The following is a 25113-nucleotide window of genomic DNA, read 5'->3' as shown; positions in this document are numbered from 1 at the left end:
AATCCATCTGCGGGCCCCTTTCAGCTCTAGAGGCCGCCTGCATTACTTGGTCCATGGACCCCTCCTTGAACCGCAAAGCCTATAGTGTGGCTTCTCCCTGAAGGCAGCCTGGAAAGGTTCTGTGCTTCTAAGAACTCCTTAGATTGGGCCTAAACGCATAATCCAGGATAATCTCTCCATCTCAGGGTCCTTAATCTTAATCCTATCTGCAAAAAAAAAAAAAACATTGATGTTAAGTAACATTCACAGATTCAGGGATTAGGGTGTAGATACCTTTTTCTTTTTTTGGGGGGGGATTATTCTGTCTACTGCCTTTGATTTTTATCTCATAAACATGTAAATTAGAAAGGTCTGTGATGTTAATACTGATATTAATGGCATGAAATGTGAAGCTGCTGGATTTTAAGAGAACTAGAGATTATAGGCTTTTAGCACCAAGATGTGAGGTAGTTACATGAAAGAGCTTGAAGTTAACTAGCTGCCAGTAGGTCTCAGAGTAACATACACCTGAGAATAAGTCTGAGTTGACCAAGTCATAGGATTTTGGAACTGGGAAGAAGACCTAGATTGTCCACCAGCTCCCTTAGTTTATAGGCCTTAAAGGACACAGCAAAGATAGAAGAGAAAATGTACACATCGTGAATTTGTTGACTTTTTAATGGGTAATTCAAATTTTCAAAGAGACTTTACACTTTATTTTTTTCTTAGAATTGTAGCTTTTTGTATTAAATAAAAATATGTACAATCTATTTCCCTGTGCTGCTTGGTAATAAATAGACTGTTTATCAAGGGGAATAGAGGTATGTTATCTTACTTTAAATTTCTTTTTAAATTATGTTGGAATTAAAGCCTAAATTCCCCCTTTAATTCTATATTATCTTCTGATAAAATCTTGAAATAATCTGTTTTGTTTCATTTTTCAGTAATAATTGAATCTATGACTAACCTACCTCCAGTTAATGAGGAGACTGTCATTTTTAAAAGTGATCGACATGCTGCAGGAAAGGTTTGTAAAAAATTCAAATCTTACAAATTATTGTGTTTCTTTGTTGATTGGTTTTTCTGACTTTCCCTATCTATCCTAAAAAGAGTTTAGCAATTTTAGTAGATTAGCAATCTAAAGCTCCTGCATTGAACATTCTCCTTAGTGCATTCTCGATTTTGTTAAATGCTAAGTGTCTGTCTGTGTGTTGGTTTAATACTGATTACTCTGCTGCTTGAGTTGTTTTGCCACTTTGAGTCATGCATAGAATTTTTCCCTTATGTTTGTCAGGGACTTTGCTAGGCAGTAGCTCTACGTATTGAGTAAGACACAGTTCCCTACCCCCAGGCTCTCAGAATGAAGTGCAGAAGACTCTCCACAGTGCAATCGTTCCTATTCTTTTCTGGTTTGTAAGTCCCTCTGAGTAGTGGCTCTTAGAACTTTTTACTTGGGTTTCCTCAGGTGGAAGCTGAGAGAGCAGTCTTTTCCAAGTGGAAAACAATTTCAGTGATGGCCGTAAAGTGTCACTGTAAGCAGCACATTCTGGGGAATTAGGAATATATGCACTTGAGTATGCATCATAAGATTGGGTCCCTTTTAGCCTCTTAACTAACTGCACAACCCTGCACATCCGTCCTTAATAAGGAAGACCACACCCATTTTACCCATTAAATACACAATCCTGAGCCATCAGCAGAGGGTATAAAACCTTCTAAGCTCAAGAAGATAAACACTAACCAAGTGTTTCTTTACTGGCAGTAGGGACCGAGTTTTATCTACCTCAGTATTCCCCACTGTATGAAATACAGTTCTTTGTAAATTCTGTGTGCTAAGTAAATGTATATTGAGTTGAAAACAAATAACAAATAACAGCTGTTATGCTTTGGAGAAGCAACTTTCTGTGGTTTAGTTTTTCCCAGATAAGTGACAGTTGGCTTCTTTTTTTGTTTTAGGAGATATGACTAATTTCTATTTAATCAGGAAGGAAGCATATATTTTGAACTATATTATTGGGTCCTCACATAACCTTCCCTTTTCTCTGCCTTTTCCTCCTGTTCTAGTCTAACAAAAATTAGAAAGGGATCAGATTTTTATCAGGGTCCTTCCACCTTGCATGACACCTACATATGTTTTCTTAGGTTGACAGGCATTAATTTACCAAAGAAAAATGAGTCACTTAGGATTGCAAAGCAATCAGTGGCAGAATTAATTGGAGTCTAGAACTAATATTTTTTGGCGATTTTTGAGAAAGTTTGTGAGGGGAAGAAAGACTTTTTAATGCCTGAAGGATGGTGCTCTACTTTTTTCCCTTTTAAATACCTAGGCTTAGTACTTTTGTTGCAAATATGCACACTGCGGGTGCCTTCTAGAAGTTAGAGATAAACTAGGGGACTTACCCTCAGAGAAGGTGGAGAGAAAAGGACTGCTGTCAGTACTTCCCCATGCTAATTGCATAGGACTTCTTTAGAACACACCCACATTCTGCCCTGGTGCAAAAAAACAAAACAAAACACATTTCTTGCTGTCCTGAAGAAAAGTAGTAGAATAGGGGAGGAAGAAGAGGTAAGGGAAACATATTTCTTGATTTTTTCTGACTAAGAATTGAAACTGATTATTTCCATGATTCTTTTACTTATTATGATTTGCATGACAGTTGCCTTTTTCTTTAAGAAGCTTAGACAATTTTAATTTAAATATACCTAATACTTCTCTAATTAAAAACCTCTAAATTCACCTTTCTTATATCCTCTAACACATTTGAATTCTCAGTCCTATAATTGTGACTAAAAATGTTAATATTCAGCTTTTCAGGTCGTTTGACTTTGAAAGGAGTCAGATAAATGTAATATTTACACCTCTAACTTTAGCTATGTAATGTAAGTCTAGAGGGAAATGTTTATTAAATCTATTTCTAAATTTTACATAGAATGCTTTTATAAATTCAAGAAGTAACAAGTCTTTCAAAAATATTTGATTATAAATCTAAGCACCTTGAAATAATTCCCCCAAATAATGGCAGAGTCGGGTTGGGGGTTGAAAGTATTAATTAAACAAACTAGTGACCAGAAAATGAAATTGAATGTCATTTTAGATGTTTAGCATATCTTACATAGACACTAAATTAGTTTATCTTCAGTGTTAAACTTTTGCATATCCTTTCTTTTTTCTCTGCTCTTAAATAATAACAGTAATAATGAGCCACTGTGATAAATATTTTGTGTATTTTTAAAAAATTCACTTTAAGTTCTGTATGGAGGTGGAATTATCTTCATTTACTCAAAAATCACAAAGTTAAAAAGGAACAAAATTGAGTTTTCAATCCAGTTGGTCTGATTTATTTTCCTCCCACCTCCTTTCCCCTTCCCACAGTTTAAAGAGGGCAACCTCAGATTTGTATTTCTGCCTTTTTCCGTTTAATAATATTTTAATAGTAATGATGATGTAATAATGATTTGTTTATCTTGATAAATGATGAATGAAATTCCACTTTTAATGTTTATTTTTTTAATATCAGGGATTAAAAAAAATTGACCAACCCATGCCACCTGCTATCCCTATATAACATGAATTTGTTGGTTATTTGTTCTGCATTTAGTTTTGAGTATTCGTCAGAGCAGGTTTTGTTTTTTGTTGTTGTTGTTGGTTTTACTTTTTAATAAACCAAAACAGTAAAATATTTCCCTGTCAAATATTGGATAGAAATTTTTATGGATTTTTTTTTTTTTAAAGAATGCTTTATATTACAGTCTTGGCTGGTAGTATGTGATGATTCTCTGAAAGTCTCCATAGTATATTGATACAGTGTTTTGTTTTTTTTCATCAGTAACTTGAGTAATTGCTTGTATAATACAGTGATTGAAGTAACTGATTTAATGAGTTAGAATAATCTTTCTTCATTTTTATTAATGGGAAGTCAAATAGTATAAAGTGATTGATAGGAGACAATTCTGGATAGCTGTGGAGGTTTATTTCCCCTCTTGGTACTTTTGTGAAAAGCCGGCTCGGTGGGTGGACATTAAGGCCTTTGGTTAATGGCTTCTTCGAAGGCTGTTCTCAGAGCGGCAGCATGCATATCTCCATCCTCTAAATACACAGCCCTCCAGCCTCGTTCCTGGGCTTGGACATTCCTTAATATGTTTCTTGTTACCTAGAGAAACTGGGAGTTACTTAGTCCCTCTTAGGCTAACCCATAAGTGTGTAACGTGTATGTGGAGAGGGGAGGAGACGGCAGCTTGTTCTCTCTGGGGGCGCGCTCTGTGCATGTTCAGCTAGCTGACACAGGCAGGCCCCAGCTGCTGCAACTTTTGTCATGTCACATACAGAGCATCAGCCCAGCCTGTGCTGCGCAGTGAGAATTTGGGGGACTAGCATACTCTTACTTCCCTGCTTGTCAGTTTTTTCCCTGCCCACCCCATGCTATATCTGTACTGTGTGGTGGTGGCCGTGGTGTGTGTTTGTCACCCCTTTATGTGACCGGAATCCTTTGAGAGATTTTAGCAGAAAGATACTACTTTTGAATAAGAGATTATAAGCTAGAGCCAAGTAGAAGGGCATTTAGAAAATCACTTCTCAGATGATAGGCAAGTATAAAATATTAGTTGTATTAAATTTTTATATGAGTAGTTCTACAGAATATATACTAATAATTAAGGTATAAAGAAGGTCACTTGCCTAACATAAGGTAAACATCTCAGACATTACTGTCTTAAGTTCTGTTTTTCACACCATCCTTGCAGCCTATTCCTTCCTTTCCTTTTATCTTTTAGGCTGGTAGTGTGGAAGTGCAAAATCCCCAGAGTTAGGTGGAAAGACTGAGTGGGAAGTGGAGGTTTAATGCAGATGTGAGATGAAGTGAGCTGGCCTGTGCCCTGCTTTGTCTAAAGTTGCTCTGCACAGTTTAGCTCTCAGGTATTAGCCAGTTGAAAATCTATACTTTGAAGCTGATAGTTGTATAAAATATTGTTGAATCCTTCTTTTGTATAACTCTAGCTAAATTGCTTAAGTGAACTCAGTCAAGTTTTCCTGTGACTATTTTGGTAGGATCATAAATATCCCTAGCAGGACATTTGTTTGGTCTGTGCTAAAAGGTCCCTGATAGTTATTCCTGTCCAAAATGCTCACACTTAGAAAATGTCCCTAGGTTCAAAGAGCCCATTACATTTATTTCTACTTTGGGTTTGCAGGATTAACACATAAAGAATACATCTAGTATTATTGGTCCAATAATTGTGTTATGGCTGTATTGTCAATAATAACTCTTGGTAACCTGGCTGGTAATGGTAGATGGGGTTAGGTAGGTGGGTCAGGGTTGGAATCTTGCAAAAGGGTGGGATTTATATTAACAATGGACCAAATGTCTCCATGGACATGTTGGACAGGACCAAGTGTCTGCTAATCTAAATACCTCAGTATTGGTGTGTGCCATACACTGATTCCATAATGTAGCTTCCTGTTGCCTGCCGTATGTGGCATTGATGTACTTAAAACTTCATAATGATTTTATTGTAGCTGTGGCTCGTAAACAGTTCAGATCTTAAGAATAGGCAACTAAGAGCTCCCTTGTAAGTAACTAGCTGTCTTTATCTTGCTGCTTTTAGGATTATCTCTTTATCTTTAATCTTTGCCATTTTAACTATGATGTGTCTTGGTTTGGCCTGTTTGAGGTCACCTTGTTTGGGACACTCTGCCCTTCCTGGACTTGTGTATCATTTGCCTTCACCAGGTTAGGGACGTTTGGGTCATTATTTCTTCAAATATGTTTTTGATCCCTTGCTCCTTCTCTTCTCCTTCTGGTATTCCTGTGATGTGAATGTTGTTTCGCTTGACGTTGTCCCACAGAGCTCTTAAACTAGTTTCATTGTTTTTATTCTTTTGTTGTTGTTCCGGTTGGATGAATTCTGCTCCCTTGTCTTCTAAATCTCTTATTTGATCCTCTACTTCACCTCATCTGCTGATGATTCCCTCGAGTGTATTCTTCATTTCAGTTATTGTATTCTTTATTCTGACTGGTTGTTTTTCGAGGTTCTGTGTCCTTCTTTATGCTTGCTATCCTTCTGTTGAAATTCTCACTGAGTTCCTTAAACATTCATATAATCAATATTTTAAGCTCTGCCTCTGGTAGGCTGGCTGCTTCCGTTTCATTTAGTTCCATTTCTGGAGGTTTCTTCTGTTCTTTTATTTGGGACACATTTTTTTGTTTCCTCATTCTGGCTGCCACCTGGTGTTTGCTTCTATGTATTAGCTAGATCACCTATGCCTCTCAGTCTTTGCTGGGTGGTATATGTAGTAGGTGTCCTTTGTAGCAGTCTCCCTAATCTCCCGTGCGTGCTTTCCAGAGGTGTCCCGTATATTGTGTGTGTTCTCCTGTTGTAGTTGAGCTTTGATTGCTTTTGGCTTAGTGGGTGGGATTGGCTCCTAGGCTGAGTAGCTATGAGGATCGGCATTGCCCACAGTGTATGAACTGCTGTGTTAAGGACTGGTTCCTCTAAGGAGGCTTCACCCCTGTGGGCTTGTGCCTGTGGAGAATCCCATTTGGGTGTGCCACTTGTGGGTCTAACCAGGTAGTGCTCTGTGTGGTCTGAAGCTGGCCTCTGAGTGAGTTGTTTCTGGAATCTCTTGGGCAATTTCAGCCCTGCCTTTTACCGGCCCATGGCTACCTGGTAGGTGCCTCAAAGCTGTATGCAGTTGACTGCTGTCCGTGCTGGACCTGGAGGCGTGTGGGGGTGGCTTTGCTGTGAACTGAGGTTGGCTACCACCAGTATTAGGCCTGAGGTAGCTTAGCCTTTTGCCACCTGCCAGCTGCCCGTAAGGCCCACCTGTTGAAAGAGGCTCCTTAGGAGCGTGTGTCTGGCTGGTTGACCTGGTGTTGAGAGTGCCCTCGGGGATGCAGCACTAGCTGGGCGGGGTGGAGTTCAAGTGAGTCAAGAGATGTGACCAGTGGTTTAAAAAGAAAAAGAATGGGCAACTAAGTCTACTTTGGTTTTATCTAAGAATGTTGAATGTCACTTATATTTTAGTTCAAACTGGTCTCTGCATAAGCCTGACAGTATTAAGATATTTCTGTAGTGAAATCATTTCTCACAGTTAGGAAATGCAGTCATGCCACCCAGGAAATACATCCTTGGGAAACAGCTTTATGTGCCAGGTCACAATGATTATTGTACTTTGCCCTAGTGGAGTCATAGGAAATTTTTTAAAGATATTTTTTTATCCCTGTCCGAACTTAAAGAATCAGATTTTTCTATCTTCATCAAGGGAGTTAAAAAAAAAAAAAGGAAATTGTTTTTAAGATTCTTTAAGAAAGTGACAAGTAAGGTGACATATTACTTTAATCTGTATAATGTAGGTCAGTAAAAGATGTGCTCCAATATAGTCTTCGTATCCTTTGCAATCCTGGTTGGAAGAATATTTTTCTAAATGTTTTCAAAGCAAATTTCTGTTTCTTTCCAATTATTTGTTAGCTTTAAAAAAAAAAAGCTTAAATTTTTGATGCTATTAGTATTATTTCATTGGCATTTTAATTGTTTTCAATATTGCTAGTTGTTTTTAGAGTAATTGCATCTTCATAGTGTTGGTATCCTGATGGATGAGCTGTTTTATGCCATATTGAAAATTAATAAAATCTTGAGTGGTAGACTAAAAAGCATAAAATGAGAGCATTTACTATAAAAATCTCAAGAACTGAGGATGTAATATAAATCAGGCACTTTCAATGTAGTTCGTTTAAAATGGTCCAAATTATTTGGAAAGTTAATTAGTAATTTACATCAAGAGTTTTAATACTCATCGTACTCTTGGCTCCAGTAATGGAATTCCCTGACAAATCAGTTTTCAGGACTTGAAGTACAGAAATTTACGTAGATATAAAGGTGCTCGTCATGGCATCATTAATTATATTGAACAAATTGGAAGCTCCCTAAATGTTCTATAATATAAGACAAGTGAACAAATTGTGCCAAATCTATAAAGGAATGTTATATAGCCACTGAAATTATAGTTACAAAGAATATTCATAACATTGAAAAACTTAATGCAACTTTAGGTTTTAAAAGGGAGCAGTATGCAAAACTACAGTATAATCTTGAACAATTTATTAATAGAAAAAAGACTGGAACAATCTACAGTGACATTAGTCATGGCCTAGTGCCTATAATATAAATACATTCATTATTAGAAACATTATTTTTAAAAACTCAGGTATTTATTTTGAGAGGAGTTTGAAAATGAGTCTTTCGTGGTTCATAAAACATTTTCAGAAATAATTTGTGAGCTAAAAGTATTTTTTTTACATAAAAGTTAAAGGTTGTATTATAGCATCTTTGGTTTTTGAGAAATAAGCAACTTCAAGTTCAAAGCTATTTTGTGACTTTTTGAATTAGAAAAGTTTGTGATTTAATTTTTTAAAAATGTTAATCTCTGTATGGAAACAGCAGAAATGATGGAATACCCATTAAAGCAGAAGTTTGCTTTTAAGTTTTGTATTATAAGATTCCAAATGCCAGACAGAATTTTATTTCTCAGAAGTTTTCAATTGTAATTCTTTTCTTATACCATACAACTTAAATGAGCAATAAGAAAAATAAAAATTCATAATTTTCATCTAGTTGGTACCACCAAAATGATTTGAATTTAGCAAGGGGTAAGCTTTCTACACTGGTTTTAAATTCATAAAAAGAAATCTGGAAAAAGCTAATGCATTTATAATCAAAATATGAAAACTTTATGAGTCTACAAAGATGGCTTAAATATGAATGCAGTTTTTATTTCTCTGACACTGACACAAATTACCAATTATCATTGTTTTCTATTTTAAATATTACTAACTTTTTGAGTGATTATTTACATGTTAAAGGAGGCTTTTATGTTTCTTCTATTTTATAGATATTTGAGATATTTGGACCTGTTGCACATCCATTTTATGTGTTACGGTTTAATTCTTCAGAACACATTGAGAGTAAAGGTATTAAAATAAAGGACACTATGTATTTTGCTCCATCTATGAAAGACTTCACCCAATATATATTCACAGAAAAACTTAAACAGTAAGTACTTGATTATATGTCATTTGCTTATCTAATGTTTGTTTTTTAGTAATAATTCTCAGTGATAGTAGTTTCTTACAGTTAAATGGTATCTACCATCTTCCAAAGAGTTCATTTATTTTCCCAATAACACCTCTGAAAGCTAAAATTTGTTACCAGATTTTACAGGTAGAGATCATTTATATCTTTTGCCCAAAATGACTTCATCAACTAGTAGGAATACATTTGAGCCATATAAACTTTATGAATTCTAACTCATTGTTTGTGATTATATGCATTCTTTAATATACATGCTACTTCAGTATTCGTGTTACCATTTAAAATAATTCTTTTCCATTTTAAATATTTTCTTTGGATTATATTCACTGGCCTAACTATTAATAAAACTTTGTAATTCTCAAGAAAAAAAATGAGTAGATTTCAGGTTCCTTATAAATGATAAACTTAGAGAAGAGACAACTAAAATGTGTCCCTGAAAGTTGTGTATCAAGTGGTAGTAAACAGGGTTGACGTTAATAAACCAGCGCTCTCAGTTTTGCCTGTAACTACGCTAAATGATGCCTGTGTCATGTGGGTAGTAATATTGCTGCATACTTATGCTCCCACTGGTTAACTTTGCATTTCCGTGTTTTAATTGTGCTGCCAAGTGTTTAGCTGTAGAGCTGTTTATATCAAACATATTATAATTATACAATTTAATTTTATATAAACCAGTGGCATATAGTTCATGTGGAATTGCTTTTTCTATAAAACTTGGTTGAATGCTTTAGAAAGATGTAATGAATATGAGCCACTAAAAATATCGTCAAATTAGGAGTGGAAGAAAAGTCCACAAGAGATGGGGAGGGAAGGGAGATGTTAAATCCAAGAAGACTTTGCACTCAGTTTGACTTGCATGTCTCTCTTAGGCCTAGTTCTCCTTTAATTGGAAACTTGAAGTATCGTAAAGCATTAGGGATGTGGTCTTTGTAGGAAATACAAAGAGAACTTCAGTCAGTGAGCGCTATGTCAAAACTTGAAGTTGCTTGTTTCTCAAAAACCAGTGTTGGTGCTATGTCAAAAGTGCTAGTCCCAACTGCACGGCAGAAGGTCTCCGTTTCACTTACATATTAAATCAAGTCTCTGAATTTTACTTATTTTTCAGATATGAAATTTTTGTTCCCGATAATTGATTAAATTCATGTTTAAGAATCCACGTAATTACCTGAAGGAACGCTATGCCTAAGTTATTCTTCAGGCTGTATAAGGTTAATTTTTCTAAATGACCCCTGACAAGAAAAGTGAATTAAATAGACAGTAAAGTCATAAAGATTTTAGTACGTTTTAAAATCATGCCTTAATTAGCATTTCATTCTGCTTTGAATATTAGGATGTTGCTATATGTTTTGCTTTTGACAAATAAAATATATTAACTTAAAACAGATAAACTGAAAAAGGTTTTTTGAAGATGTTTATTAAATAGATTTTAAATGATACGGGCAGGCTTTGTTCTTGGTTTGCAAGAACAAGACTTTTGTCCTGGAAAGAAGTAACAAAAAACTAAAGAATTGGGAAATTACTCCTATCCTGCAGAGGCCCCGCCCGACAAAGCCAGTTCTAGTGTAGACTGCATTTTGTTGTCTGTCTTGGGAACTCACTGCAGTACTTGGCCTTTGAGGCAGAGAAGTTCAGCTCCTCTCCAGCTTTCCCACCTCTAGTAAGGCTATTTTACACTTAGCTTCCCATGAACTTAGTCTCTATGTTAAAAGTGCTCTTTGAAATGTTGCTTGATCTTTTCTTCAGTAGATTTTGATTTTTTCAGTGGTAAGTTCACTGGTTGGGGCACTTTTCCCATTTATGTCTTTAAACTGCAGGTTAAGGACACCACACATGGCATATATGCACAAAAGGAGAACTGGAGCTATGTTAAATGCATAAGTGTAAGATGATAATTAGCAAGTAAAACTTTAAGTGGTGGAAAAGTCGTCGCCAATGTCTCATCTGTCAAAGTCCTGAATCAGAATTTCAGAGCAAACTTAATGACTTTCACATTGTGCCAGCCCTCTGACATCTGTAAATTGATTTTTATAGATTGTAGATTAATGGATTAATGATTTTAATGAATTCCTGAGAATCTCATTTATTTTTGAGATCTAGTTTAAAGCAGTGAAGACATCTACTGCTAATACTTTGTAATATTTTAATGTAATTGAATGACAATATATTGCCAAACTATGGAATCAAAACGATTAAAAAATAAGATTAAACTGAGTTTACAGAAATTATAATCATACTAGTGATTGATATATATGTTATATATATGTATATATATAATATATATATATACTTTGGTTGGTCATAGAGTATAAAACTTTCTACTAAAAGTAATTAATGCTTATGATTATACTGTCCTTCGGAATCTTAAACACTCCTCCCACTTGCGAAACTGGATAACCTTTATTTTACCCTCTCTGCTTTGAGAGTCACTAGTTATTGATGGCGTCTCATTGATATTCCTCAGGTAAATTGAGGAAAAGCATTCCGTGTTGTTATCTCTACAGTTAAGCCTGTAAAATCTTAGACAAGGGACTGTCTCATACTTGTTTTTGTGTCCTCAGCACTGTCCTGGAACAGTGTCTGACCTATAGTGGGTGTAGAATAAGCACTTAGTGAAGTGAGTTTTCTGAACTGAGCTCAGGTGTCATGAAAGTGTCCAAGTCGTAGCATCTGGAGATGCTTATGGTCTGGCAGAACCACCTCCCTCTGCACACCACAGCCTGGCCTTCTCATTCTGATACCCCAGTCCTAATATCTGTGTGTGTCCAACTGGTAGGTTTTTCTTAGAGCTTCCCACATCTTCTGAAACAAGGTAAAGGACATATAAATGCTCCTCTTTTTGCTCTTATTTTCATATATATTGCAAAATTGAGAGCTGAGCTCATGTCTTTGATTTTATGATTTTCCATGCTATTAAGTTATAAGTGCTTACCAGGATCTTAACAAGTACTTTGACTTTTTGTTTTCTCTTCCTAGGGATAGGGGATCGGATGCATCATGGAAGAATGATCAGGAACCGCCAATGGATGTAAATATAAGTCTTTTCATGCAATATTTTAGAAAGTAAGGCAGGACTTAGTCTTACAAATTCATCATTCTTGACGGTGAGGAGGTCTCTCATGCTGCTTACACTGCCTGCTGTGAGCGCATGGCTCCTCCTCTCCTAGATGACTCTTCTGTACCTACTTTCAGTAAGAATTTTTGATTGATTATTTAAATATTTTCAGCCACATTTTAATAATTATCAACTTATCATTTTACTTATAATTTCCTATTTTTTAATCAATTTTTGACACCTGGTAAAGGCAGAATTGTCATTATTTTTTTAAATGTTACTCAATTTAGTAATTTCACCATGTGATACATGAAGACATTTATTAATGGTGCTTTTAATGAGCGGCCTTACTTTTGGAGGTACAAAATCATTAGAATCTACCTACCTGTCCATCTTTTACAATATAATCATTGTCTTCAAAGAAGAGTTCTTGATTTTCTGTTTTGAATCCATGTCAGCAGGACTAGTTTTACATCTCAGACTCTTTCTAGAGAGGTGGAATAGAGTCAGGAATAGTCTGTAGGATCATTTGATTTAATTTTCCATAGAGATGTTTGAGCACATTTTCTTTCTTTTAAGTTATTAAAATGTAAACATTACAGCAATGAGTGTATACATTTCTTGAAAATAGTATGAATTTATACAATATGAAAGAAAACATGTAAATCTTATGAGAGTTTTTATATGTGTTCAGTGGTTCTTATGAAGTTTCCCAATACTATAATATAAATTCTTGGTATTTGTAGATGTAACTTTGTTCATTTTAGATGTTCTCAAGCAATGTTGAAGATTCATAGTCTCTGTTAATTTCTAATTTTGCTGAGGTAAGAATTAGGTAACTCATGCTCACTTAGAGGGTCACTTAATCAGTGAGTGGTCTTGGGTTAGTATCCAGATTGCCATCAGAGTGTATTTTCTAGTTTATGTCATGTAGACATGTGATTTCCATTAAAGCAGTGGTGTCCAAGCTTTTTTCGATGGTTTTCACCAAGGGCCATAGGCAGTAAAATACACAAACAGCCGGGCACTCAATTGAGGTGAAGTACGTATTGCCTCATCTGGTTTATTTAAGTAAACTAAATATATTTTTGGAATTTGCTGCGGGCCAATTAACAATGGATCGCGGGCCGCAGTTGACCCGCGGGCCACAGTTTGGACACCCCTGCATTAAAGCCTTGAAGCTTCACTTTATGTTCTTAGTTATGTATAGGATATTGCATTACTGAAATTACATGCTTTTAAAGTATTCGAGACTGCACAAAGGTTTTGAAAGATATTTCTTGTGAAAGGCAAATATTCTGTTGTTTCAGACCTAAGCATTGGAGTTGCTAATTATGGTAATGCTAATTGTTTATAAAATTGGTTTGATTAGGCTAATTATAAAATTAAATCTGAGCATACTTCATGTAGTTTGTTTTTTTCTAAGTAGTTATCTGTCCTTTATTTCTACAGTATGGAAAACTCTGAAAGTCTAAAGTTCATTTGATTTTGATGACATTTTGTAGTTTAGAATTATTGCCTAGTGTTAATCATAGATTAGAATTGGGAATTTGTGGGGCTTAAACTTTTTTGAAAAACCATGCTGTGAAAGTGGGAAATGTTGGACTTGCATAAAAGAACTGAAAATTACGTATAGGGAATGTGTCATAGTCGTAATCATTTCTAATATATGAGTACTTAATTTGTAGTTGACTAAGTGTGTTTTATGAATGCCAGTTTAAATTAATTTCCATATAAGGAAAATGTGGTTGTTTTTTTTTTTTCTATTTTAACAGGTGATAGCAAAATATTGCTATGACATTCTCTCTAAAATAAACTATTGCCAATTAAAATCCTTTAACCTCCCTGCTCTTTAGATGATGCCCAATTATTTAAAATGGCACAGTAAGGTTCTTTATTCTCTCATTTCATTGTCTCTGATTTTCCTCTATAAGAAGCTTTCACTTTGCCTTGCAGAACCATTTTCATTTCTTGAATATACTGTACCTCTGCACATGTTCCCAATCCTTGGAAATTTCTTTTCCCTTCTTTTCACTGCTGACTCATCATTAGAGATTTACCTTGGGTCACCTGTACCAAGAAGTCTTCCGTGCCCCTTTTTTTTCCTCTTCAGCCCCATACTCCCATAACACTAAATCACAGCACTTGTTATTGGTCTATTTACCTATTTTTCTCATTTGAATGAACAGTTTCAGGGACAGGAATGTTTTCCATCTGACCTCAATACTTTCTACTGTCTGCTGGACACCAGATTCAACAAGATTTAAAAAATCTTAGCACATTAAGATCAGTAATTAAAAAATCATGTATTTTGAAGGTACTAAAATTAGTTGATGTTTTTGAATTTGGTTATAGATCCTGAGGTGAATGGCTCATTTTTCATGGACCATTTGATCTAGAATGTATCCAAGCAACACCATATTGAAAATCCCACACAGAGACTTTCATACACATTTTGTTTCTTCCTTTAAAATGTGCATACATGCATACACAGTGAGCCTGCTTTCATATTTTTTTATGAAACATATCTATTTTCTGATAATAAAATAATAATATGCCTGTATTCTAAGGAATCATAGAAGTCATTATATAGCTTATAAGTCTTGTTTTTTTGGTGGGCTGTAACAGTGAATCACAAGTTTAGTTATCTCTGACTTTCCCTCTTGCAATTTAAAATGATTTCCTCTTGTAAGTTGGGTCATGCATGTATTTGCTTGTCAAAACCTTTCCTACAGTGCTATCTAGATAGCATCGCCAGTGATTTTTCTCTACCCTAATTTTGCCTTATTATTCAGCCCTTACTATATGTGACATTATATTAATAAATAATTAATACCTGTAAAGTGTTTAGAACAGTGCCTGCATATAATGAGTACGTGCAATTTTTGAATGAGTGAAAGATGAAACATTCTCTTCTGTTTTTATATTAGATCTGATACTTTGTTACTTGCATATTCCTCACTGATCCTTCCTTTAGCATTTTTGGCAGGGGTACTATGATGAATCTTGACTCTCAGCAGGAAGTCAGACTTCTAGCTAGGGAATAGCCATGTCTGACGGTTGTTAAAGATTGTCATTTTAAAGTTATCTATCTGTAACTTTCTAGGAATTAAAAGTAAGTAAGTAAGTAAATAAATAAATGTAAAGCCTTGAGTGCTCTTCTGATTACTGGTCTTTGTCAATTAATAGTCTTTAGGCATTTATCAAAAAATACTTTATTTTTCTGCCATATGTAATTAATTCAAATATTACTGGAAAATATTAAGTGTAAAACTATCTTTCAGGGTCAGTGTTAAGTAATAGGCATGTTCTTCTCGTGTCCAAGTATGCACCGTTGAATTGGTAAATTCACATGACATAAATCTATGTATTTTTCTCTGTCAGGCCTTAGATTTCAGTGATGATGAAAAGGAAAAAGAAGCCAAACAGAAAAAGAAGTCTCAGATTCCAGGCCGGAAAAAATTCAAATCTGAATTTAATGAATCAGGTGAGTGAATGTAATATATAATAATTTTTCATCTTCACTTACATTTACTTAAGTTCATCAGTAATAAAACTGAAGGAAACTTCTGGGAATTCTTTTTGCCTCCTGTCATCTACCTAGCTTCTCCCACAGCATGAGATGTGGTGGGAGAGAGTAACAAGGATAATCCACTGGTAGTTTTTCAAGCTTAAGGATGTAAAAACAGCTTCTAGGGGTAAAAGGCAAACTAAGCCTTGGTATAGTCATTTGTGCTCGTGAGCACTTTTTCTTAAGAAATGTACTTACTTCCCTGTTTAGAATTAAATTTTATGGTACTTAATAGCTAAATCAGGGTATTTTATTTTTAACATGCATTCCCTTTTATTATACCTTTCATGTTTTATTTGTACTTTATAAAAACTAAGCTTTTATATATTCACATGCAATTGTAAGGAATAATATCTCTTGTATGCCCATTACGCTGTTTCCTACGATAGTAATATCTTGCAGAACTATGCAGTAAAATACCATAACCAGTGTATTGACATTGATGGCAATGAAGGTATAAGAACAGTTCCATCATAGAAAAAGATCCCTGATGTTGCCTTTTTATAGTCACTCACACTTTCCTCCCGACCTCCTCCTCCTTAACTCCTAGCAACCAGTAATCTATTCTGCATTTCCGTGGTATTTTTTGTCATGTCAAGATTGCGAATACTCCTATAAATGGAATCATGCAGTATGTTACCATTAGGGATTGATTGGCACTTGTCACTGAGCATGGAGATTTATCCTCATTGTTGTATGTGTCTTGTTTCTTTTCCTTCCAGAGTGGTATTCTATTACATGAATATACCACAGATTGTTTAGCCATTCATGCACTGAGGGTCATCTGGGTTGTTAACAGTTTTTGGTTATGGGCATAAAGTTGTTTTACGCATTTGTGTACAGGTTTTTGTGAGAACACAAATTTTCATTTATTTCTCTGGGATAAGTGTCCAAGAGTGCAGCCGTTGGACTATGTGATAGTTGTATGTTTGGTTTGTCAAGACACTGCCGTACTGTTTTTCAGTGTGGCTGTACCACTTTACACTCCCATCACCGATGTATGACTGACTCAGTTTCTCTGCATTCTCACCAGCATCTAGTGCTGTCACTTTTTTGTTTTAGCCATTCTCATAGTGTGTAGTGATATCTAATTGCGGTTTTAACTTGCATTTTCCTAATGGCTAATGATATTGAACATCTTTCCATGTGTTCATTTGCAATTTGTGTATCCTCTTCACTGATATATTTGTTCGTGTATTTTGCCCAATGTTAGCTAATTGTACTTCTGTTTTTTTAACTTGAATTATGAGAGTTATTGTACATGATTTCTTCCAGTCTTAAGCCTGTGTTTTCATCCTCTTAAAATGGTCATTTGCAGAACAAAATTCTTAATTTTGATAAAGCCCACTTTATTAGTTTTCCTTGTATGGAGTCTGTGAATTTCTTACCTATACATTACATCTCAAAGATTTTCTCTTACATTTTTTTTCTGAAAGTTTGCAAAATTATTTTAGCTATTCTAGTCCTTTGCCTTTCGATATGAATTTTGGAATACTCTTCTCTATATTGACAAAACGTCTTGCTGGGATTTTTATAGGAATTGCATTAAACCTGTATATTGGCTTGGAGAGAATTGACATCTTTACTATATTATTGAATTTCCAGTTAAAATTTTCTTTTTGTTTCTTCTTTGTATTTTTTTTTGCCTTAGGGTTTCTGTTTTTATTTGTTCTAGTGTGTTCATAATTGAAGCAGTTTTATGATGACTTTTAAAATATTTCTCAGGTAGTTCTGAGGTCTTTGACATCTTGCTATTGACCTCAATTCATTTTGAGATTTCACTAAGTTTGAAATCTTCTTGGTATGACGAGTGATTTTCATTTGAAACCTAGAAATAATAGGTATGTGATGAGACCCAAAATCTTATTTAAATCTTATGTTTTAGCAGTTTTGTTTTTAAAACTTCTCTGGCAGGGAAAAGAAGGAGGGTGTCCCCTTATTACTGTTACTACCAGGTAAAGATAGAAGTCCAGGTTTTCTTCTCAGCCTCTGTTACACTTGAGGCCAGGGGTGCCCTCTTATTGCTGGGCAAGCCTAGGCCTCCTCTTGTGCCTGGGAGGGTCAGATGCCTCCTTACTGCTCCCCTGACTCCAGTAGGGGGTGGCCTTGTACCACTGGGCACCAATGATCATCCTGCCTCTGCTAGGTCTTCTTTGACTCCACCCAGTACAGGAGGCAGGTCAGTGGGGGTGGAAGGCCAGCTTCCCCACGGGATCTCCAGTCACTGTGGGGAGGCCTGGTGACTAGCCCCCTGTTCAACCTGCTCTGACACCACCCTGGTCTGAGGGTGGAGACATCGCATCACCACCTGTCAGGGGTGGAAGTCTAGACCCTCATTCAGCCTTTGCGAATGTGGGTGGGGGTGGTGTCCAGGTTTCTCTGTGGTGTTCCCCTGGCGTCGAGTGGTTATTGTGTAAAAGGTTTCTGTCGTGCTGGGCTTTCCTTTCCTGATACTCTGGCCTTTTGGATTCTTTAAAATTGATCATTTTAAGCCTTATGCTTTTTAACTACCATACGATATACTGGAAGTAAAAAAAAGGCATTATTGAAATTTTAAACAGTATTTTTTGATGTATTATGATTAATTTTTAATTTTGTTTTTATTGTTTTTTTCCCCCATTCAAAGGTGAAGATTTTGCAGAAGTACATCAAAATTGGAATGCTCATAGCTGTGCTTCAGAGCATTCAAAAGGGTATCGCAACAGAGAATCTACACGAGGATTTTCCCGGGGTAGACATCCCCGACCTGCCCGTGGCAGGCCCCCGCCTCCACAGTTTTATAACCCGGAGCACACGGCATCTCTGGAGACTCCAGGATTTCTACCTCAGAGACAAGAGAGTCTCATGATGCCACGGTATCCCTTTCCTCCTCCAGTATTTGACATGCATCATTTTTCACTCCCTCCTCCACTCCCACCTCCACCACCACCACCACCTCCACCACCTGCCTCTGTAAACATGGGTTGGGCTGTGCCTAACATGGCACCTCCCCCGTTCCTTCCCATTCCATACCCCATACCCCCACCTCCGCCCCCACCTCCCTTGCCTCCGCCCCCCTCTTCTGGAGATAGTAATTCTTCTCAGTTTGGATCGTACTATTAGGTGAATGTATACGTTTCCAGAGAAATGTGGACTTTTTATGTTATATGGGAAAATTTATTTTTTGTTTTCTTTTTTCAATATGGGAAGGTTTTTTGTTTGTTTTTTTAAAGAAAATGATTATGGAGCTAGATTTTTAAAACATTGTAAAATACTAAGTTCTTCCTTTTGTTGTAAGTTGATATATATTAGTAACCTTTATGAAATTGTATCCATGTGAAATTGTATCAGTTTAAATTTACAGAGGGAAAATCTAATTATGCAATATTTAGTTAAAACTTTAAATCCACTTTTTCCTGTCCCTGTCCAATTAAACTATATTTAGATTTATTAATAGATCTGGAACAACTTTCATCCTGGATCAAAATGTACTGAATGTACTAATTATCTTCTTAGTATATCTGAAAATAAGATGTTGGAGTTCTATGGAGAATCTTTAAAATAAACTATTTTTATAAACATACTTTGGAAGTTGATTTTGATTGTAAATGCAACTTACCTGTAAATTTAAATGGTGTGATTTTTTTTTTTTTTTTTTTTTTAGAACAAGTAAAGGATACAGAGAAGGAATGGAAAGCTTTACATATTGGTAGAAACTATGACTATAATTAAAGTTAATATTTATTCATTATGCATAGACAAGCTTTTCAGTATATATGTAGATTGCCATTATTTGGTCACTATTCAGTATTTAACCACTTAAAGGGACACACGATTATTCACCATAAAATGTTATTTATTCACAATAAAATGTATTTGACCCCACACTAGGAGACTATGTGTCTCTCAGATTCTCACATGCCTGACATAGATTAGGTGCTGATAAATATTTAATGAGTGACCGACTGAATTCGGAGTTGTTAACTAAATGACCAGTATTATTTTACATCATGATACAAATATAAGGGAAATTATGAAATTTTAGAAATAGGGAAGGCCTTAAAAGTAGTCTCAACTAGTCCTCATTTAATAAATAAGGAAGAGCTTAACTAAGGGTTCCAAAGAGTTAAGTGACTTAACTAAGGTCACTCAGTCAGATGGCAAGGAGTTAAGCCTGTTTTTCTCTTTAGTCTCTGAGCAGCACTTTCTGCTAAATTGGTGCTTCCCAATCTTTTGTTGCTTGACACTCTTAGAAAATAATGCTTGTATGCATACCAGGGTATTCTGGGGGCCACTCACCACGAGCCCCTGGGCTCTGCTTGCACCCAGGCCCCTCGTCACCTCCCCACGGACTGAGGAATCTGCAGGGTTCCTGGGCACATGTTGAGAAGCTCTTGTTTTGGTATACGCTGACTTTAGCATGTCTTGTACTTTTATTATTTTTTCTTGAAATCTTTTTGCACCTTCTCTTTAGGAGTTACCTTCATATATGGCACAGTCTTTTTCTGGTTGATAGAATATCATCAGAGTTAAATGAGATTATATCTAGAAGGACTAAAAAAAGTTTTCTACAAGAATGGAAAGTAAGGTGTTATCATTTATTAATAGTATTATAAATCAACAAGTTATAATCACCATGGCATTTAAAAAATCTTTGAATCTCTGTAACTTGTCAAGCATTAGTACCTGGTAGTACATAATATCTGAAGAAACAGAGCTGAGTGATACCATTTGATATCTGCTCTCAGTTAAGTAGCTACCTAAACACTTTAATTCAATTTGCCTTGCTCCTCATACTTACTTCAGGGTTTTTGAAACTTCAGGGTTCCTGGAAATCACCTATAATTATCACCTAAGTTTTGGATAGCTTATTAAAAATGCACATTCTTGGACTTTATTCCAGATTCAAATCCGGTAGATCTGAGCTGAGACCTACGAAACTATTATTAACAGGTAACCCCGACCCTGGGTGATTTATTCTTTGTATAGATAGATTGCAGGGTAGATATATGACTACCTTCTTGGCTATTCATCCTGGAACTGCAGGGAGTACTGTTTGGAGTAGTGGTGACGAGGTGGGTTTGATAGGGAAGACGAGAAAGAAAACCATGGCTACTTCAACTGTATCTGTAGCATCTCGCTGGGTCCTCAGAGCTGTATTTCATCAACTCCATCTGTCTTTGGAGTTTAAAAGGAGGACCTGTTGTCTCTTTTGTTAGGAAGAGAAATACAATTTTCACCATCCCTACCTTAATCTCAGTGCTTTTAAAATTCTGTAGCCCTAGATCTTTAAACTGCTAGCTGGTATAAAGATAAATAGTGTTTTACGCGACAAGTTTCTCACCTCAGATAGAGACTTCTTTATTTTAGCCTTTTCCTATGATAAAGTAGATTGACACATGATTGAATGTGGAGAATGCCTTCACAGTTGTAAATGCGTAAAATTAAAATTATCACCTAAGCTAATACGAAGTCAGACAATTAAGTTTGTGAACTCATCCTAGAAAAAGTGCTACATACCTCATTGCCAAATATCGTTATGGTTACCTGCGAAGTGCTCCCTTTGGGAAGGTATGCACCGACCCCCGTGCCTGCTCCATCCTTCAAAGCAATTTTTGAACTCTTTTTCTGGAATGGCCTCAGAGCTGTCATCGTATTACCCTTGATGTCCTGAATGTCATCAAAATGTCTTCCTTTCAGTATTTCCTTTATCTTTGGGTAAAGAAAGAAGTCATTGGGGGCCAGGTCAGGTGAGTAGGGAGGGTGTTTCAATACAGTTATTTGTTTACTGGCTAAGAACTCCCCCACAGACAGTGCCGTGTGAGCTGGTGCATTGTCGTGATGCAAGAGCCATGAATTGGTGAAAAGTTCACCACTATTTCACTCAGTCTTTTCAGCACTTGCAAATAGTTAGCTTGGTTAACTGTCCAGTTAGTATAATTTTTTTTTCCCCCACACATTTTCTATTGGGGAACAGTGTGTTTTTCCAGGACCCATCAGCTTCAAATCAAGTGGTTGTTTTCAATCTAGTTGTGGGGGTGGGGGTGTGGGGGCACAGCTCACTGGCCCATGTGGGTATCGAACTGGTGTCCTGGGTGTTATGAGCACTGTGCTCTAACAGTTGGTATAATTTCATAATGAATAATCCCTCTGATACCAAAAAAGGTTGGCAACATTGTTGAAAACAAGTTCACGAACTTAATTGTCAGACCTTGTATATGCGTTTTATTGAGATGAATAACACTGTCTCCTCTTCCTTTCTTTTACAGAAAAGATAGTGAGGTCCATGATATCTGGATGACTTGTCCACTTGTTAGAAATAGATATTGAAAGAACTGGATTAAGACTGTCTAGTGGAAACCTGGAATAGAACGTGCAATTTCAAAATTGACCAAAGAACTGTGCTTAAAAGGCATGTAGTTAAACCACAAAGGTAGACACCAAAATGTATCCAGCCCCTGAGTAACTTCATTATTAATTATCAAGACTAACTGGACACACGGGAGAGGGCAGGGGTCCTGTATGTAGAGGGCTGCCTTATTTGGGGGCAAAGAGGAGTATAGAATGCTTTCTCTTCCCACACACATTCTGATTTGTTACTCCCCACCTTTACCGAACTACTTTTACTTTTATGGCCCTTTTTTTGTTGCTTGCGTAGAGTTGGTGAACACTAAGGACATTTAAAAAGTTCATGATGTTTGATGGCTAAGAAATGAGTAGACTCTGAGTTCTGGTCTAGCATAATTTTAAACTAATGAGAGTATTTTAAATCTTCAGGTGCTAAAAACTTGAGTGCATTTTAAATTTATTTTTTATTTTTTATTGGGGAATATTGGGGAACAGTGTGTTCCTTCAGGGCCCATCAGCTCCAAGTTAAGTCACTGTCCTTAAATCTAGTTGTGGAGGGCGAAGCCCAGCTCTAAGTCCAGTTGCTGTTTTCAATCTTAGTTGCAGGGGGCACAGCCCACCATCCTATGTGCGAATCGAACCGGCAACCTTGTTGTCAAGAGCTCACGTTCCAACCAACTGAGCTATCTGGCCGCCCCTTTGGGGGAGCTCAGTGGCATCTTGTTGTCTTCAATCTAGTTGTGGAGGTCACCGCCCACCGGCCCACGTTGGAATCGAACCAGCAATCCTGTTGCCAACAGCCCGCAAGCTCCATCCAAATGACCCAACTGGCTGCCCCCTTTAAGTGTATTTTTTAAGGACAAGGTTTCTTAAGATAACAATCATAATGATTTGGGGGGAGATAGAATCTCAGACATAATGTGTCATTTATGTATATTTCAACAATAATGTTGCTGTTTGCCTTCAGTTTTATAAACTTACATCAACATTTTTAAGACAATATGATTAACTGGTTTCAATGCTTTCTACTAGTTCTTTTACATGGCATTCCATTATTGAGTTCTTTTCTGTTTCAGAAAAAGGCAATCTCTCATCGTCTTTGGAAGACACAAGTCAGGGAATTTAAGCAGAGGAAGAGAAATCCTCACGTGTCTACTTGTCGCCCTTTCCCAGTCGGTTTGGGTAAGTTACCTGAGGTAGGCTTGAGAAAATATTTTACTTAGGACAGTGTCTTCACATGCTCAGGATATGTGGAAGTTTTTGAAAGGGTGGTGTACTCCTATAGTTAAGTGCTAGAGAAAATAAATTAGTATGTTGTTAAATACTAGATTCTTTTTAAAAAAGAAAACTAAATTAACATTATATAGAGTAAATTTATGTGTTCACAAAATATGCATTCCATGAAATCTTTGTTCTAACATTGCATATTTGATACCAACGGTAATATGAGTACACTCTGAGGTATAACTTAAACATAGATACTTTTAGTAGAATACAAGCTAGAAAATTTTAAAAAATATTTATGAGAATTCATTGTCAACTAATGTTGCAGCTACACTATGATTTAATGCATTCTACATTAATTATGATATAATGCATTTAGGGTGAAAATACAAATTCCACACATTTGTTTCCTTTTCTGCAGATAAATTGCCAATAATTCTAACAGCCTTTCTTTACTTGTTCTGTGACCTGGTCTCATTCTAGCTTTATGTAGTGATTATGTTCCAGAAACCAAGGAAACAATTATTATAGTGTACTTGAAATTAAAGTTGAGAAATATCTTCTTAATACCCTCTATCAGACCAAAGTACTTGTTTTGACCTGCTAGCAGCAATGAAATTACATCTCATTTTTGACTCTGTGTACTCTGTATCTAAATTGTTATCATTGATGGATTAGACATGTGCAATTACTTAGTGTCTTGGAAACGAGGTACAAATTTGTGTATCAAATGGTAAAATAATGAAAACAGCTAGTGAAAAAAATATGAAAATTTTCTGCACATTCAATAAGAAAGTATATGTACATTTTATATGTTATATATATACACACACATACACACACATGCACTTATAATGTGTACATATACATGTAGCTATTTGAAGACTAGTGCAAAAAGCCTGATTGTTTTGCACATTTTAGTTGGTTAGTGCCTTTCATTTCTACTTATAAGGTTCATGAAATAGGCATAAATATTACATTGGCTTATTTTGAAGTTGGTTGCATTACACCAAACTCCAAACAGAACAAACTGACCTGATGTGGTAAGAGCTTTTTATTCATATTGAGGTTAGATGGGCTGAACGTTGTTTCTAACGAGATGTGACCCAAATAATAACATACAACAAATACAAAGGAGGAAAATCTGTTAGCCTGGCATTCCTATTAAAATGTGATACATAGACAATGGTGGTCTATATTGGATGGTAGAGACGAACTAATAAAAGGTTCTCAGTATCAGTACTCCTGCCGTGTGCAAAACCTGTTCTTGCAGCTCTTTAAGCCTTTCATTGTGTGCGTCCATAACTTACTAGTGCTGGGAAAACTTACTCTCTCTTCTATCTCACCACTCTTGCAAGTGTCTGTTGGACTACATATCACGCAGCTGTCATCTTAGATACGATTTAAGATTGCCAGACTTAGTGACACAAGCTATCTTAGCAGCTGGCTGAATGATTCAAAGCAAATGATTAATTTTCTTTAACATTAGTTAGGTTTTTGACGACGTATAATTACTAGTATATTTATTGGTAACAGTGTGAGTTCAAATGAATTCTGTTTAGCAAGATTATAGGCAGAGAAATGATTAAGGGCAGAAGAAAATAACTGTAGGCATTAACTTTATTGATACATTCAAATATTGTTAGTTTGAACCGTATGAAATTTCCTACCAAACGGCAATTTCATATGGTTCAATCTACTATCAAGGACTATAGACTATATTCCCATGTTTATTTTTTTTCCTAGAACATCTCACTATACCAGTACTCTCAAGAACAAATTTTGGGAACTACTGTCATAGATGATAGCTGGCAGAAATTCATGGTAGTGTACGACTCTGAGAGATAGCTCTAGTCTTGCTAAGAAGACAATCTGT

At 36.0% G+C, this 25113-nt stretch overlaps 1 protein-coding gene across 1 annotated transcript in view; it reads left to right on the top strand.

Moving 5' to 3' along the window:
* NAF1 (nuclear assembly factor 1 ribonucleoprotein) overlaps positions 1-19248 on the top strand; it is a 46821-nt gene extending 27573 nt beyond the window's left edge. Inside the window, exons 4-8 of the mRNA XM_019736917.3 lie at positions 924-1006; positions 8864-9024; positions 12037-12088; positions 15500-15602; positions 18313-19248. Of these exons, the coding sequence (XP_019592476.2) occupies positions 924-1006; positions 8864-9024; positions 12037-12088; positions 15500-15602; positions 18313-18788 (875 nt within the window). The 3' untranslated portion in view covers positions 18789-19248. The remainder of the gene's footprint in view (positions 1-923; positions 1007-8863; positions 9025-12036; positions 12089-15499; positions 15603-18312) is intronic.
* The last annotated feature ends 5865 nt before the right edge of the window (positions 19249-25113 follow it).

This window comes from Rhinolophus sinicus, chromosome 15 (genome assembly GCF_057876585.1).
Source record: "Rhinolophus sinicus isolate RSI-liver-muscle chromosome 15, RSI-T2T, whole genome shotgun sequence".
Taxonomy (NCBI): Eukaryota; Metazoa; Chordata; class Mammalia; order Chiroptera; family Rhinolophidae; genus Rhinolophus; species Rhinolophus sinicus.
This window is presented reverse-complemented; position numbering and strand designations above follow the sequence as displayed.